The 17,863-nt window shown below is 41.7% G+C and overlaps 1 protein-coding gene and 1 pseudogene across 1 annotated transcript; both read left to right on the plus strand.

Annotated features, from left to right (window-relative positions):
* The first annotated feature begins 4,629 nt into the window (after positions 1 to 4,629).
* LOC111969235 (GTP-binding protein RAD) lies at positions 4,630 to 7,588 on the plus strand. Its single transcript, XM_023995246.2, has 5 exons — positions 4,630 to 4,733; positions 5,074 to 5,440; positions 5,949 to 6,022; positions 6,221 to 6,425; positions 6,618 to 7,588. The coding sequence occupies exons 2-5, from the start codon at positions 5,086 to 5,088 to the stop codon at positions 6,893 to 6,895; spliced, it is 912 nt and encodes a 303-aa protein (XP_023851014.1). The 5' UTR covers positions 4,630 to 4,733; positions 5,074 to 5,085; the 3' UTR covers positions 6,896 to 7,588.
* Positions 7,589 to 11,665: 4,077 nt separating this feature from the next.
* Positions 11,666 to 17,863, plus strand: part of LOC139028292 (cadherin-17-like) — a 40,891-nt pseudogene continuing 34,693 nt past the window's right edge.

Raw genomic sequence — 17,863 nt, forward strand, 5'->3', positions numbered from 1 at the left:
AGATTATAACAGAACATGGCCAAGATGTTCAAAATGTTCATAAATGACCAGCATGGTCAAATRATAATCAGGAATAAATGTCAGTTGGCTTTTCATAGCCGATCATTAAGAGTTGATGGACGTCCGGTGGACGTGCTACCTGTATAATAAATAAATCACTGACTCACACAGCCTCAGTCACTTACTCACCTTGTCCACTGTGTGTGTGCCTCTATGTGACATAAGCTAAACATCTAGCTGCCTAACTGTACACTCAAAAATACAGAAAGGAGTGGGAATCAAACCCTGAATTCAAAGTCTGGTTGAAGTCGTTTATTGGAGATGATACACAGGCATACTGCCTGTATTGTAAGGCTGATTTCTACGCCAAACTTAGTGATGTAAAAAAACACATGCCAACTCAAAAACATACTCAAAAGGCAAAGCCTTATAACAGTTCCACCCAAAACAAGCTGCCATTTATGGTTAAAAAAATGGACTCTGCAAAAAAGGCTGAGGCCACCATGGTGTCACGGCTCCTCCTCTGCAGTGCAGGGGGCGGTTCCTCCTGCAGGCAGAGGAGGGTCGTGAGTGATTGGAGCCACCTGGGCTCAGGGTATAAAACTGTCACTAATCACTTCTCTCTCTCTCTCTCTCTGCTCCTCCAGGTATGCTCATGATTTGTTTGTTCCTTTGTAGTTTTGCATAGTTTTCACTCAGTCATGTTCACACACACATATTCACGCATCCATGCACTTTACATACACCTTACATCATGATACTTCCACACCTCATTCCTTTTTCTTAGTTTAAGTTAATAGTTTGTTTATAATAAAGAACACTTTTAAATTGGCCTATACCTGTTGTTCGTGTCCCCTCATTTGTCACAGGCTATGAGCCGGCTTGTGACAATGGTATTAGCTATTTGTAATGCGATGCTACTGGCGGCAGAGAAGTCAGGCGCAGGAGAGCGGAAACTGATTTACAACGGTTGTGCTTAATAACCATAAACCACCGTAAACAGAACAATACAATAAATGGGTCAAACAAAACCCGGTAAATACCAGCATACTGTGCACAAGCACTACAACAAACAATTACGGACAAGGACATGGGGGGGGACAGAGGGTTAAATACACAACATGTAATTGATGGAATTGGAACCAGGTGTGATGGAAGACACGACAAAACCAATGGAAAATGAAAAGTGGATCGGCGATGGCTAGAAAGTCGGTGACGTCGACCACCGAACGCCGCCCGAACAAGGAGAGGGACCAACTTCGGCGGAAGTCGTGACACTATTGCTGAACACTGTTCCATGCTGGCATGTGATCACATTGGAGAAGCATGTAGAGCTGCTTTCTCATACTCCACTGCTGCTACCCACATTTCAAAATGCACAGGACAAAGTGCACAGAAATGATTAATGGTGTTCTAGCACCATACTTTCTGAAAAAGTTGGTCGCAGATGTGGGTGACCAGCGTTTCAGCCTCMTCCTCGATGAGTCCAYGGATGTAAGTGTTTCTAAGTACCTGGGGGTTGTGATAAGGTACTTTAGTGACACCAAGCAGAAAATTGCATCAACATTTATGGGGCTTGTTGAGTTGGAGGGAGGAGATGCCAAATCTATAGCCCGTGCTGTTGTGGCTTTCCTCAAGAAGTGTTGTCTTAAAAAAGAGAAACTCCTGGGGATAGGGACTGACAATGCCTCTGTTATGACGGCGATGAACAATATCTGGCCTCTAATATCTGGTCTCAAATATCTGGTTCTTATTCGCTGTGTGTGCCACGCTTTGCAGCTTGCTCATTTGTAGTTCTAAACATACTCACTTTTTGTCTCTCCCACGACGTTATTCCTCTCTCCTACAGCGTCCATCACAATTACATGCACATGGCCAATTATGCAAATTAGGCGATGACGTCATTCAGCGACTTTTAGGACAGCCAATAGCTACATTCCTTACTGAGGAGTTGGCAACACTGGGGCTAATTTAAAAGTTACCATTGCATTTCCAGCTAACATGTGGTGTCTTAGATTGGGGGCTAGAGAAGAGTTGTTACAGACTCCTGTAGATACAATCTGCCTATTCTGAAGTAGTTTCCTCATTGCATTGGAGGTGACGGGGTAGACTATCCGAACAGCATTGGTTGAGTAGTATTGTACAAAAGCAACATGAAGATTTCTTATATACAGCATGTCTCAGTGGMGCTGACTATTCCTTGCACGACTACTAACTTACTCCGCTTCATTCCCTATGGGACATTTAAGTACATAAGACTATTCCTTGTGACATAGGTTATTATTGTGTTATTACCATTTTACCATTTATTTTTAAAGTAAATACCTGAAAATGCCAGAGCCAGCCTGCAGACCCTTATACTACGAATGTAGTTTGAGAAGTTAGCGAGGTAACTTTGGTCAACTCTGAGTTCAACTCGGGATAACTGCTACCAATAAAGTCGCTCTCCTTTTAGCCAGGTACATTTACATGTCACCGAAATCTTCAGATCTAACGTGCTCCAGGGCAGGCTAACTCAGGGCTAACTACATTTATCATGAATKAAGTGTCTGAGCCGTGAGTTGAGGACCAATTAAATCAGATTCCCTCCCTCTCGCAAAGATTGCGTCGTAATCCGCTTCATTCATTTGAGGAAGACAACTGATGAAATAATTTATTAATAAAATATGCCAAATATGGTAGTGAGGGGAAACCCAGTGGGAGAAGATGGAACGAGATGGATTTTGGCCAACATTCCGCACATTTTCTCATCGATGAATCATTTGATCTCAATACAGATTTCTGTTCCCAAATCTAGAATCTGTTCCGAACAGAGTGGACTAAGATTTGTAGACTTTACCCTTCCTTCGCCAAAGTTTTTTTTAAATTGCGTTGTTTAGAAGGAGTGCAAAGGCGAATTCCGTTATTGCACACGCGCACTTCACAGAGTAGGCGTTCCCTAACGGAAATATGCAAATGTACTTCTGTAAATAACAACAAGCTTACACCCTGGGTTCTCACGCTGAGGTGTTCATACTTATATAGCCCACAATCAGTGATCACCACTGACACCACTCAGCAGGCTTCAGCAGSCTACGTAAACACTGACTGTTCTATTATTCAATGTTAAAAATGTTATGCTAATGAAACTACAGGAGCAACCCAATATAGCTAGAGTCACTGAGGACAAAACAGCTGGTAGCTTAATGTGGACTGTTTATAAGAATGGAGAAAAACATCTCCTCCTCCAGACTGTTCTGCATGTGTATGTGAGTGATGGAGACAGAAGATAAAAACATGTACTGAACACATACACAGAGTGGGATTTTTGATTAAAGAGCCCCTATGCAAGGTCACTTTCCTTGTTAAAGAGACAGGTCATGTTGATCCTCCCGCTAATGGGGAACCAGAGACGCTTATCCAACCCTGGGGGAGGAAGGCCCGTTCTTCTCTTCCTGTAAATAACTGTTTCAGTAGTGTATATATGGCACTGTCTGATCCATTTAAAAAGTACAGGCTACCACTGAGTCAGAGCAACCCAGTGAGTCAAACACGTTTCATAGAGCACCTAAAGAAGCCCTGGCAACAAAGAAAAAAAATCTATCAATGAAAAGATCTGATCAATACATGTTTTTGGAAACATTGTGCTACTCAACTGAAAACCTTTGGAAACTGTGTTACTGTTAATGTCACTTGAGAAGGTGTTTAACTTTAGTCTGTCCACCAATACACCACCCAATTGACTTTATGCATTGAGCATTGTCATGAGGAATGAGGCTTGCCAACTCGCCAGAGATAATAATGAAGCAAGCTAAGTAACTCTTCCTTTGTCACTGGTCTTCTCTCCTTCTCAGCAGCCTACTACATAATCACCACCAGATGGCGACTACAGACTAGGTTAAATAACCTCAATCAGACTGATGCAGGTGAAATCATCATTCATTTGGATCGCAATGGTTTTCTTTCATGGTCTTTCTTTCCTGTCGCCTRCTGAGTCTTGTGGGATACCTGTGTCCCCAGTGAAATGTCTAGGCGTCGTTTTAAGAAATAATGTGTCCTGTTTCTGTGGTGAACAGCTGCTTTTTTTTCTCACATTAGCCTCATTCACAACTCGTGTCACCAAGGCTACGCGACCTATGGGCCGAAATGCTGAGAAGCATCTATTGGAAATGCTTGATGTCTCAGATGCTCTTGGCTAATCCACTGACAATTTGTAGCACATAACTTATCAATTACAAACAAATCGTGTTATTTAAAAGGATTGATTGAATATGGTCAGCCTTGCGAATGGCTGGTAAAAACCTCACCTGTCCAAATTAATTTTAGCGCCCTCCATCACCAACTCTCCATGGCTCTGGGCCAACTAGTGTTMAAACTATGCTAGTTAGCCAACCCCTTCAACGCAGGTAGGCTATAACTTATGGAGAGTAAATGGCCGATTTACTCGGCAAAATAATTACATCACTGGCATGATGGCATTGCATTGCAGAAGAGGAGAATCCCTCAGCCCGCCTGCGCATCATTTTCAATCACGTCTCTGTAGAGCGGTCCACACTCCCTCTCCTCCTCGAGACKTGACTCTCCAGAGGCAAACCCTGCCTCATGGTGACGTCACTCGCTCGGCTACTAGATAAATATGGGGATCCGTACGTTCTGTTTCACTGGATCAAACCGAAACTTCTCTTCACTGAAGGATAGATCGCAAGTGGATTGCCTGGTTCAGGATTTTGGAATACGTCAGACCCACATCAAATGTAAGTTTTCTTATGGAATTTAATGATTTTACAGTCGTGATAATACATTAATTAGGCTATGACTGTTTCAAATCATTTGAGTTCAACTTCAATTTTAACATTGCTCAATGCTCCATCAAACCGTAATTAATATTATAGGATACAGGCACATTATTGTCTTAAATGACTTTGTTCAAATAAATATGACACAAAAGTTCATATAAACTGTGGCCTAATAAAGGATAAAAAAAAAAAAATCAACAGCTAGGCGTAGTGATGCGAAATGCATTTATTTTTGTCRGAGTTGGTTGCTTTTCATTTTTACAGCCCAATCTTACTAAAGAGTGCATCTATTTCACAGACAAAAAAAGTAATGACTTTGAACAAAAGTGACAAATTGCGGAACATGGACAAAAGAAGAGGGAGCATGCCATTTCCCATGCACCTGCAGAACCTGCACAGAAGAAGCATGCCAGTGGACGACCGCGAGATGCGCAAGGCGCAAACTGGAGAGCTGTCCAACCTCATGCGCCGCATGTCCTACACTCCCGGCGACCCTCACAGAGACAGCTGTGTATCGGACTCGTCCGATTCGGTTATATCCTCCGGCAGCGACTCCGAGGGACAGGTGTACAAGGTGGTTCTCCTCGGCGAGCAGGGTGTCGGCAAGTCTAGCCTGGCACGTATTTTCGGTGGAGTCGAGGATGGTCACGACTGCGACGAGACAGGTGTGTGTCTGACGACCGTTACTGATGATGGTGGCGTTGAAGTTTATATGGCATTGAGAATCCACCATAAAGCAATACTTTTTTAAAGCAAAGACAATAACTGTTTGACTGTGGCTGTCCTCAGCACCCCATTAGAGCTAATGCACATAGGCTCCAAACTAAGTAAATATAGGATTGGTTTCCATATCATCTTGGCACACAGGCTGAAGTACATTGATTATTGCTATTTCCATCCAGTCAGTAAGGCGCCACACATATCAAAGTACTGCTGTTGACATATACAGCCACAGACATAGTGGATGGGAGATATGAAAATTAATGACCGAGGGAAGGAGACAGTAATGCACAGTAGTACCCATCACAGATATAGGTTAATTGAAAGTTAATGAGCTGTACTAAAGGCATCATGAAATGGGCAATAGTGAGTGAGACCTCACACTTGACCCAGTTAGTGGGTATATATCATTTTGGCCAGGAGTATTTATCTGTCTGCTTGCTTTTGTTTCAGGAAACACGTATGACAGATCGATTGAGGTGGACGAGGAGGAGGCGTCCATCTTGTTGTACGACATTTGGGAACAGGTGAGGCGTATAATGCAATTTCAGTTTGACCCTCAGGAAATTGGTCTTAGTCATAGCATATCATTTGATGTAATGTGTAGTGCTCTAATGCTGGTGTATAATATAAAATACCACTATAATAACTTTCATTTGGGCACCTTTAGCTTTTGATTAGATAAGGATTGTAACTAATCAAATTATATTTCTCTTTGCTTACAGGATAACAGTCAGTGGCTGAAGGAACAGTGCATGAGGATAGGTGACGCCTACATCATCGTCTACTCAGTGACAGACAAGTCCAGCTTTGAGAAGGCGTCAGAGCTACGCATCCAGCTACGCAGAGCTCGCCAGTCTGAGAACATTCCCATCATCCTCGTGGGCAATAAGAGCGACCTGGTGCGGTCCAGAGAAGTCTCTGTGGATGGTAAGTGACGGTGATCTCTTCTGTCCAAGGCATCTCTGTATTTGCATAGTGCTACTTCTTTAAGAATGACTGCTGTAGTTAAAGCTAGTATCAAGGTGTTATGCGAAGGCATAATGATGAGGGTGAAGTCACTGTCCCCAGGAAACACTATAGATTCTCACATGCGCCTCCCCTCCTTTTTTGTTGTTGCAGAGGGCAGCACCTGCGCTGTGGTGTTTGACTGCAAGTTCATCGAGACCTCAGCCAATCTCCACCACAACGTCAGGGACCTGTTCGATGGCATCGTCCGGCAGATCCGACTGCGCAAAGACAGCAAGGAGGAGAACGCTCGCCGTATGGCCAACTGGAAACGACGCGAGAGCATTGGCAAGAAGGCCAAGCGTTTCCTGGGCCGTATGGTGGCCCGGAAGAACAAGAAGATGGCCTTCAGACAGAAGTCCAAGTCCTGCCATGACCTCTCGGTCCTCTGAGAGTACAGTATCTGGACTGCTGTTCTCTCTTTGGCCTTCAAGACCAGACGCTGTGTGTTTTTAACACTAACCCCAAGGACTGATAGAGCTGTACAGAAATTATATATTTTATTATATTCATTAAACACAACAGACATGTCCATGTTAATGATCTGCATGAGGTTTCAGTTTAGTCTTTTGTCTTGATTATGTATAGATGTTGATACTTCTTGTGTATGTATATTCAATCCACAAGGCTTGTTATTTTCAACCATGAGTTGTAAGATTGCCTTGATAATGGGGGACAGTGTGTTTGGTTCTACTCCATTTAGTGTTGGTAGAGTTGTATATAGCCCTCACTAAAGATTAGATTATGGTCCTGAAAAGCAATGGAACTGTAAGCACCATGAGTGATGTCATTGCATTCTGTCACATGGAGTCATTTTTACTTGAAACTGGGTACGCAGGTTCGTACTTTGGCCATGATACTAAGGACAGGAATAATGTGTACTGGGGGTTAGGTCAGGTTTTGGAAAAATATATTATTCTATTGTTCTAACCTTCAGTCCAGATGTGAATGAAGAAAGCAATAATAAGTTATATTTGTCATGTGAATTTAATGTTTTGTTTCAAATACAGTTGATTTTCACTTCCTTTTAATATTCAATCATTTTGTTATGTTTACTTTTCTAATAAAAAAATGAAATACAACTATTCCATATTGTTTCTTGCCCAGATCATAAAACAATGAGACTACACCATAAACGAAAGTTAAATACACTACCGTTCAAAAGTTTGGGGTCACTTAGAAATGTCCTTGTTTTCCATGTAAACATACATGAAATGAGTTGCAAAATGAATAGGAGATATAGTTAAGATGTTGAAAAGGTTATAAATAATGATTTTTAATTGAAATATAATTGTGTCCTTCAAACTTTGCTTTCGTTAAAGAATTCTCTGTTTGCAGCAATTAAAGCTTTGCAGACCATTGGCCTTCTTGTTGTCAATTTGTTGAGGTAATCTGAAGAGATTTCACACCATGCTTCCCGAAGCACCTCCCACAAGTTGGATTGGCTTGATGGGCACTTCTTACATATCATATGGTCAAGCTGCTCTCACAACAGCTCAATAGGGTTGAGATCCGGTGACTGTGCTGGCCACTCCATTATAGACAGAATACCAGCTGACTGCTTCTTCCCCAAATAGTTATTGCATAGTTTGGAGCTGTGCTTTGGGTCATTGTCCTGTTGTAGGAGGAAATTGGCTCCAATTAAGCGCCGTCAAGAGGGTATGGCATGGCGTTGCAAAATGGAGTGATAGTTTTTCTTCTTCAAGATCCATTTTACCCTGTACAAGTCTCCCTTTTTACCACCACCAAAGCACCCCCAGAMMATCACATTGCCTCCACCATGCTTGACAGATGGCATCAAGCCCTCCTCTAGCTTCTTTTCATTTTTTCTGCTTCTCATGAATGTTCTTTGTGATCCGAACACCTCAAACTTAGATTTGTCTGTCCATAACACTTTTTTCCAATATTCCTCTGTCCAGTGTCTGTGTTCTTTTGCCCATCTTAATATTTAATTTTTATTGGCCAGTTTGAGATATGGCTTTTWCTTTGCAACTCTGCCTAGAAGGCCAGCATCCCGGAGTCGCCTCTTCACTGTTGACGTTGAGACTGGTGTTTTGCGGGTACTATTTAATGAAGCTGCCAGTTGAGGACTTGTGAGGTGTCTGTTTCTCAAACTAGACACACTAATGTACTTGTCCTCTTGCTCAGTTGTGCACCGGGGCCTCCCACTCCTCTTTCCATTCTGGTTAGAGCCAGTTTACGCTGTTCTGTGAAGGGAGTAGTACACAGCATTGTACAAGATCTTCAGTTTCTTGGCAATTTCTCGCATGGAATAGCCTTCATTTCTCAGAACAAGAATAGACTGACGAGTTTCCGAAGAAAGGTCTTTGTTTCTAGCCATTTTGAGCCTGTAATTGAACCCACAAATGCTGATGCTCCAGATACTCAACCAGTCTAAAGAAGGCCAGTTTGATTGTTTCTTTAATCAGCACAACAGTTTTCAGCTGTGCTAACATAATTGCAAAAGGGTTTTCTAATGATCAATTAGCCTTTTAAAATGATAAACTTGGATTAGCTAACACAACGTGCCATTGGAACACAGGAGTGATGGTTGCTGATAATGGGCCTCTGTACGCCTATATAGATATTCCATAAAAACATCAGCCATTTCCAGCTACAATAGTCATTTACAACATTAACAATGTCTACATTGTATTTCTGATAAATCTTTTCTGATGTTATTTTAATGGACAAAAAATKTGCGTTTCTTTCAAAAACAAGGACATTTATAAGTGACCACAGACTTTTGAACGGAAGTGTATATATAAAACAGACTTCCTTGTTATTTGATTTATGTTCTCATAAATATTAATTCATTAGATTGTTCAGTGGACTGGAGTCTTGTTGACCAACAGCATTACTGGAAAGAAAAAAGGTAGAAAAACATTAAACTGGAGAGTCCTGCAAACGCACTTCGTATTTCCACACTATTCAAACCATTCTCCCACTTTCATAGGGAACACGCATATGGTTGAGAGAAGGTAAGACAAAATAAATACAACGTTTTCGAATGAACATTTTATTATAAAAATGATCGTGGAGTGTTAGGTAAATAAGTGATGTTTGCCAATCATTGATTCAGTTTTTGTGAGGTATAGGCTCTTATTCTGGCCTACAGGTTGAGGTTCAGAGAGTGAGTTTGTTTTCATTCGCTGGTCTTTGTAAATCATAATGAGACATGTAAATATTGTTGCAAGCGAATTGCCTATGGATGTTGTGAATTGCTGTCTGCAGCTCGATGGGCCATCAGTGAGGCCCAGAGGTTCCCGCGACTTGTGCCCAGCATTGTTTTATTTTTGGGGGATTTATTGGAGTGCCAAATCTCATCATTAACTATTTCTTGTGCCTATTGCCTTGTCTTTTGTGACCATCTAACACATACTATAAAGTCATAATATTTATTTATCTATTCTTGTTATAGAGAGAAGAATTCATTGCTAGGCTGTTTTGCGTYGCAGGTGTAATCGTGTGCTGGGAAACATAGAGTGCACCCTGGTCTCATAGACTAGACGTAACATAGTGCACTCAAAATAGTATGGTTTTGGTATGGTTACATAAGGTTACTTAATTATTAAGGCAAAAACTAAAGGAGGGTGGTTGGTCARGTGTATAACTTTGCAAATACTTACTACTTTTTTTGCAACTTTGCAACTACTTAGCATGTTAGCTAACCCTTCCCCTAACCTTAATCCTTTAACCTAACTCCTAACCTTAACCCTAACCCCTAACCTAGCTAATTTTAGCCACCTAGCTGACATTAGCCGAAACAAATTTGGAATTCGTAACATGTCATATGTATTTCAAATTTGTAACATATTGTACAAATGTGCAATTCATAACATATCACACAAATTGTAATTTGTAGCATGTACAAATTGTAATTTGCAACATATCATACTAATTTGAGTGACCCAGGTTCCAGGTTGCAGGGCTAGTTCTGCTGTTAAGTCTGTGAATATGCTGCAACATTAATGTCCCATGTAGGCCTACTGCCTGTGGTTACTGAGTATATGTTTAACCTAACAGGCATTTTAAATGCAACATTTTCTTGCACAAGKGTAGGCCTATTGAAGTTGTCTTTACAGTGTAAAGATGGTTGATTCCGCAGATTGGCAGGTGTCATTTTTTTTWAAACAATTTAAAAGATGAATAAAATAGAATAGTTAGCATTCACATTGTTTTTTTCTCTGTCTTTCTCCATCTTTCTTTCTCTGCTTCATAACAGTGAGAATCAATCAGTAACAAGACAGAAATCATAGAAACCATGTGTTCCCAAACGTAAAAGATTGCCACTGGTTGACTGGAAATGTTGCGCATCCTGACTTTACAGATATACAGTTAGAGAAACACATGACTAGAAGATAAGTTATGTTCATCTTTATTATTACACTGACTGGAAGTATGCTTCCTTTGAATGTGGCCTTCACAAGTTATTACAGCAATCTCAGATTAGTATTATTATTTATACTGTTTTTGGGAAAACAAACTTCAACTAAATGATTGAAATTCATGCGGTCCATTGTCTCTTTGGAATTGTGTGGTTGGTGGTACTTCAGACTCCTGCACAGTGCTCAGGGGCCAATCTTAAAATTGGCATCCCTGAAAACTACAATGGTATTTTCCCATGGTACCTGGCCAAGGTAAGACTTTTCAGTTAGTTTGAATTTTTTTTTTTTTTTTTACATTTACATCAAAGCAGCTCGCTTATCGGGAAATAATCACGAAGGAATAATTCTCTCCATATTTCTGCCAGTCTATGTGATGCATCATACCCTGGTCCTGCTGAGATTGATGTATTAATGGCTATATGCAAATTAAAGAGGGAGAAGGGCCATAAAAAAAGCTACGTTTCGCTGTTGCACGGCTCTCAGCGCTCAATATATAATTATTACGGAACCACTCCCGCACAGCCCCCTCATCACTAAACAAAAATTGGAGCGCCTCTGGCTGTCTGTTCAATGCTAGACCGCCAGCACTGCATTCATGGCAGGGGGATTCTTTTCGAAATGCCACCTAGAAATCACCAGGTTTGTCCTGTCAGCGCATGTGTTTGACACATGTAATTGGAGGCCTTTTGAAGCTGTCAAATTAAATCCGCGGTCCAGTCAATGTTCTTCCTTTTTGCATGATGTATGATCAAAACACACCTCAGATTCACTCTAATGGCGGACGTGGTGAAGGTGTGGAGGTCGGATGATTGGCACTACTTTGTGTTCGGGTGGAAAGGACAACATTATTACTCAAAAATGTGTGTTCTTGAGCAGAAACGGCACTGACAGACAGGTCTATGAGTCAGAGTTGGTTTCTCACCCGCTTGACTTTTTGAATGACTCTGAACTTCTCAGGTATTCTGCTCTGGCACATGATAGCTGGTGTTTAATCATACCATGAATGTTTTTTATTTAAAAAAATTCCAGGCAAGTCAGTTAAGAACAAATTCTTATTTTCAATGACAGCCTAGGAACAGTGGGTTAACTTCCTTGTTCAGGGGCAGAACGACAGATTTTTATCTTGTCGGCTCAGGGATTCAATCCTGCAACCTTTCGGTTACTAGTCCAACGMTCTAACCACTAGGCTACCGGCCTAAGAATGACAAAGATACATTTTTGTTATGAAAACATTTGCATTTCATGTCAACGCATTAGAGGCATAACAAGAGAAGAATGTTTGGTGTGAACGATTAGCTACTTTGTCAAACACGGCACAGCTTTAAATATAGACTTTTCAGCCTGTTGGTCTAAAATTAGGTTATGGAGCAGTCAAAAAATAAGTTTCCCAGACCAAATCAAAATGTTTGGTTCTCAGGAGTTGAACGCATGCCGAGATCATTGGCACGGCTGTGGCAGCTGAGAGCCAGTTGCTATGTGGTATGTGAAGCCGTAAAACATGCAGTGCTGAGTGGCAGCACGAGATCACCAGCATGTTCCTGTTTCATAGGCTGCTCTAGCCATGCCACAGTCACACCATGCCAAGCCAGGCTGCATGACAGTCCTCTACGACATTCAGTCACACAGCACCATGACTAGGATACCATGACCATTCACACCTGACCACGGCTGGGCCAGACACGGGCATTGTGGATCTGGAACAGAAGGGTGTCTGTTTCGTGACAGCCCCTCTGCCAGCAACTTGTGACATCCTTGAGAAAAAACTGTCAGCGGTGAACACGTTTTCCATAAGGGGGAAAATATCAACGGCCATTATGACACATAACCGCTCACTCAAAAGATTCAAAAGGATTGCCAGATGGAGCTATACATATACTCAACCATTTACACATCATAGAATGGGTGAATGTTCAATTGACTTTAAATGAGCAGAGCAAAAATCCATTACACAAGGCCCAGAGATCTCGTGTGCTTGCAGCGACATATAGTTATCCTCTCAGCTTTGATGTGAAAGGTCAACATTTGCCAACACACAGTAAGAAGAAGTTTTATTTTAACTCCAATCTTACTCTTGCCGAGAATACTAAACTAAAAGTCTAATTGTAATGAAGGGGGAATTGTAGATTGAAATCATATTTTGTCCTTGTCCAACACAGCTCCCTAACCTCCCAGCTCCCTCCACTGACGTGGTGGTGACAGGGGACGGTGAGGTCTTTGTTGAGGCAGGATTTCTTTACTCCTTGAAGCCTCTGGACAGAGAGAAGCAGCCATCTTACTCTCTGCAGGTTGACAATCACACATTTATGGCATTATCTATGCATGTAGTGATATGTTTACAATACATGTGATTCGTCATCCATGCGGTTATTATGGCCATTGGCAAAGATGAAATGCAATGTGACCTATGAGATTGGATGGGATGGAACGATACTGTAACAAAAATACCATCAAATTGAATGCAATATATTGCAATGATTTGTTTTAATTGGGGTGTATTATCTCTGGCTTGTCCTCAAACAATGTACTGTCTAGCAAGACCAAATGAGACACAGTATCCTTAGTTAATTACAATCCGATTAGATCTTTAGGCTACCGTATGTGTCTTAATTCACTTACATTCGCCATTCATACTTACAGTTGCATTTATTTTTAGCTGGAAGTAAGTTTTTCCCCCCAGCTTCTCAGCTGTAATTGCCACTCAAGAAAATAATTAGCACAGGAAGTCAATGAATGTCACACACATTAGCCCAGAATTGAGTGACAGGCATAGCCAGTCATTACAGGAACGGAAGACAGACCTACAGTTGAAGTCGGCAGTTTACATACACTTAGGTTGGAGTCTTTAAAACTCGTTTTTCAACCACTCCACAACTTTCTTGTTAACAAACTATAGTTTTGGCAAGTCGGTTAGGACATCTACTTTGTGCATGACACAAGTGATTTTTCCAACAATTGTTTACAGACAGATTATTTCACTTATAATTCACTGTATCACAATAGCAGTGGGTCAGAAGTTTGCATGCACTAWGTTGACTGTGCCTTTAAACAGCTTGGAAAATTCCAGAWAATGATGTCATGGCTTTAGAAGCTTCTGATAGGCTAATTGACATCATTTGAGTCAATTGGAGSTGTACCTGTGGATGTATTTCAAGGCCTACCTTCAAACTCAGTGCCTCTTTGCTTGACATCATGGGAAAATCAAAAGAAATCAGCCAAAAAAATTGTAGACCTCCACAACTCTGGTTCATCCTTGGGAGCAATTTCCAAACGCCTGAAGGTACCACGTTCATCTGTACAAACAATAGTACGCAAGTATAAACACCATGGGACCACACAGCTGTCATACCGCTCAGGAAGGAGACGCGTTCTGTCTCCTAGAGATGAACGTACTTTGGTGCGAAAAGTGCAAATCAAACCCAGAACAACAGCAAAGGACCTTGTGAAGATTCTGGAGGAAACAGGTACAAAAGTATCTATATCCACAGTAAAACGAGCACTATATCGACGTAACCTGTCGAATCAATAAGACGAGATTRGAGATTTTGGTTAGAACTGCCCTGCCCCATAAAAAACACTCACAAAATATGAGTTTGCTATTCACAAGAAGCATTGCCTGATGTGAACCATGCTTCTAACCAAAGAGATCTCAGAAGACCTAAGATTAAGAAATGTTGCCTTGCATAACACTGGAAAGGGTTACAAAAGTATCTCTAAAAGTCAGTCCACTGTAAGACAAATTGTCTATAAATGGAGACATTTCAGCACTGTTGCTACTCTCCCTAGGAGTGGCCGCCCAGCAAAGATGACTACAAAAGCACATTGCAGAATGCCCAATGCTTAGTGTCAGCTAAAGACTTACAGAAATATCTGGAAGATGCTAACACCTCTGTTGACGAGTCTACAATAGGTTAAACACTAAACAAGAAACGTGTTCACGGGAGGACACCATGGAAGAAGCCACTGCTATCCAAAAAAAACATTGCTGCACGTCTGAAATTTGCAAGAGAGCACCTGGATGTTCCACAGCGCTACTGGCAAAATATTTTGTGGACAGATGAAACTAAAGTTGTGTTGTTTGGAAGGCACGCACACAAAAAAAAGGTACAGCACACCAACATCAAAACCTCATCCCAACTGTAAACTATGGTGGAGGGAGCATCAATGTTTGGGGCTGCTTTGCTGCCTCAGGGCCTGGATAGCTTGCTATCATTGACGGAAAAATGTATTCTCAAGTTTATCAAGACATGTTGCAGGAAAATGTAAGGATATCGGTCCGCCAATTGAAGCTCAACAGAAGTTAGGTGATGCAACAGGACAACAACCCAAAAGACAGAAGTAAATCAACAACAGAATGGCGAGAACAGAAGAAAATACRCCTTCTGGAGTGGCCCAGTCAGAGTCCTGACCTCAACCCGATTGAGATGCTGTGGCATGACCTCAAGAGAACGGTTCACACCAGACATCCTAAGAATATTGTGGAACTGAAACAGTTTTGTAAAGAGGAATGGTCCACAATTCCTCCTGACCGTTGTGCAGGTCTGATCCGCAACTACAGAAAACGTTTGGTTGAGGTTATTGCTGCCAAAGGAGGGTCAACCTGTTATTAAATCCAAGGGTTCACATACTTTTTCCAACCTGCACTGTGAATGTTTACACAGTGTGTTCAATAAAGACATGAACAATTATAATTGTTTGTGTGTTATTAGTTTAAGCAGACTGTGTTTGTCTATTGTTGTGACTTAGACGAAGATCAGWTYAAACATTATGACCAACTTATGCAGAAATCCAGGTAATTCGCCATTCAGGAGAAAACATTGTTWGTTCACAGAAGGGATTGTAATTGATGACAGTTTATGTGTGAGTGAGTTTATTTTTCAATACATCCTGATGAGTGATGTTTGCATTGTCTGAATCTTCATGACTTGTACAGAAATAGCATCACTTGAACTATCCACATGTCTCTGGTGAAGGACATACACGCTATGTGTATTAGAAGTAGAGGTGATGAACAGTACTTCCTTTTTTTTTTGTCTTACTACAGTCTGACCTTGGGCTATTGTGGGTTAGTTCTTTGAGTTTTTGCGTCAGAGATGACTCAAGCGTCTGGATTTATGTGACTGAGGGGACTCGCGTTTGAGTGGATGAACAGAGGGAGCTGTGTGCGTGTGTTAGCATCACGCCACCAGATAATAGTGGGTTACCATCGATTACATTGTGACATGACTTTCAGGAAATGATAGAGCAGACTTCACGTTGAGAATATATTATAGTAATAACCCTATAAAGTGTGCCTCTATTCAAATGAACAACAGTAGATATGAATATGTTAAACAACTCATGTTTTATCCAAATGTAAAATTTTGTTAGAATAAAGCCAGAAGGTTATCATGATTAAATCAAGATTGTCCAGGAGGAATACTAGCGTTTGAACTGAGTAAGGATGTTTAACTATAAGAACTAGCTATTGTCATCCTTGCTTATGATTGACTAGTCAAGTCACAGTGTGAATGTACACAGCTGTACAGAAGCTTGTCTATCTTTCTCTTGGCTGAGGATCTCATTCATGCAAGTGGGGGCATCTGACCGTGACGACCGTAACACAGCCCGTGCTGACCTGCGCATCAGCCTGATGGACCAGACCTCCAGGATCCCCTCCGGTCACATGTTCTTCATAGACTCTGTGACCTGCGAGGTGTCTCTCACTAAGGACGGTGAGTTACAGGCCCCTAACTCAACTGCCCTGTTTAATTCGACATAGTATTGTCTTACGTTTCTCCGTTCCCTGTTAAACAAATTACTTAGTACACCCCTTCTCAATCCACATACACACANTGCCCTGTTTAATTCGACATAGTATTGTCTTACGTTTCTCCGTTCCCTGTTAAACAAATTACTTAGTACACCCCTTCTCAATCCACATACACACATGGGCACACACACACGCATGTACATACGCACATGCACGTACACACACACATACGTACACCAGGTAACTCTGATACAAAAGTCCCTATTTGGGCAGTGCTGGTGCTATTTCTGGACTTCTGGTTACCATGGTGCCCCTATGTTACAGCTTGACTGAAGCTAGACAACACTAACAACCCCAATCCACCCCATTGGCTGCCACCATAGGGCCATTAAATGTGAAATGGTCTAATTACGTCTTTATGACTCTGATGGCCTTGTTTGAGGGTTATTAACAACGTTTCCCCGCTTTTTTCCCAACGTGCTGTCTGTGAACAACGTAATGCAGCTCCAGGGACGTAGCAGTCCGCCATTCAATTGAAGAGATCCATTACAGCCGGCAAGCAGGGCTTTACATTTTACAGGTCAGCTGTGTGTTTCTGAGCACTGACACGTATCCTATAAAATCAGACGGAAAACACTTTCAGTTTAACACCTAATATCCCACCACAATCATTCAACAACCCAATGTCTCTCCTTGTTTATTTCCATCTGCCCCACTTGTGGAGGTTATTGTATATTCAACTGCTATATATAGCCTATACCATACAGCCCCCGGTCATCGTTATATATGATAATAATCATGGCGTATGCTCCTGCTGACCTCAGGGATTTCTTGTGTGTGTTTGTGTACATGTGTCTAAATGTCTGATTTTAATATATTGATGTGTGTGTGTGTTCCAGGGGCTTCCAACCTGGACCCAGAGATTTGTGGTCGCTACAAGCTGTCAGTGATGGTGAAGGATATGGGGGGGAAACCCAACGCCTTCTTCTCCACGGGCATCATGACAGTGGAGGTGACGGGAAACACCTGAAACACTTGTGTATTGCGCTGTCATGGTGAACAGACCCTGTTCGCCTCCAGGAGAACCTCCTTAGCCTTCCTGGCTTAACCTTCCTGGCCCCTACCCCATCCCCATCTCACAGGAATAACCTTCCTGGCTCCTACCCCATCCCCATCTCACAGGTATAACCTTCCTGGCCCCTACCCCATCCCCATCTCACAGG

The sequence above is a fragment of the Salvelinus sp. IW2-2015 genome, linkage group LG10 (assembly GCF_002910315.2).
Source record: "Salvelinus sp. IW2-2015 linkage group LG10, ASM291031v2, whole genome shotgun sequence".
In the NCBI taxonomy this organism is placed as follows: domain Eukaryota; kingdom Metazoa; phylum Chordata; class Actinopteri; order Salmoniformes; family Salmonidae; genus Salvelinus; species Salvelinus sp. IW2-2015.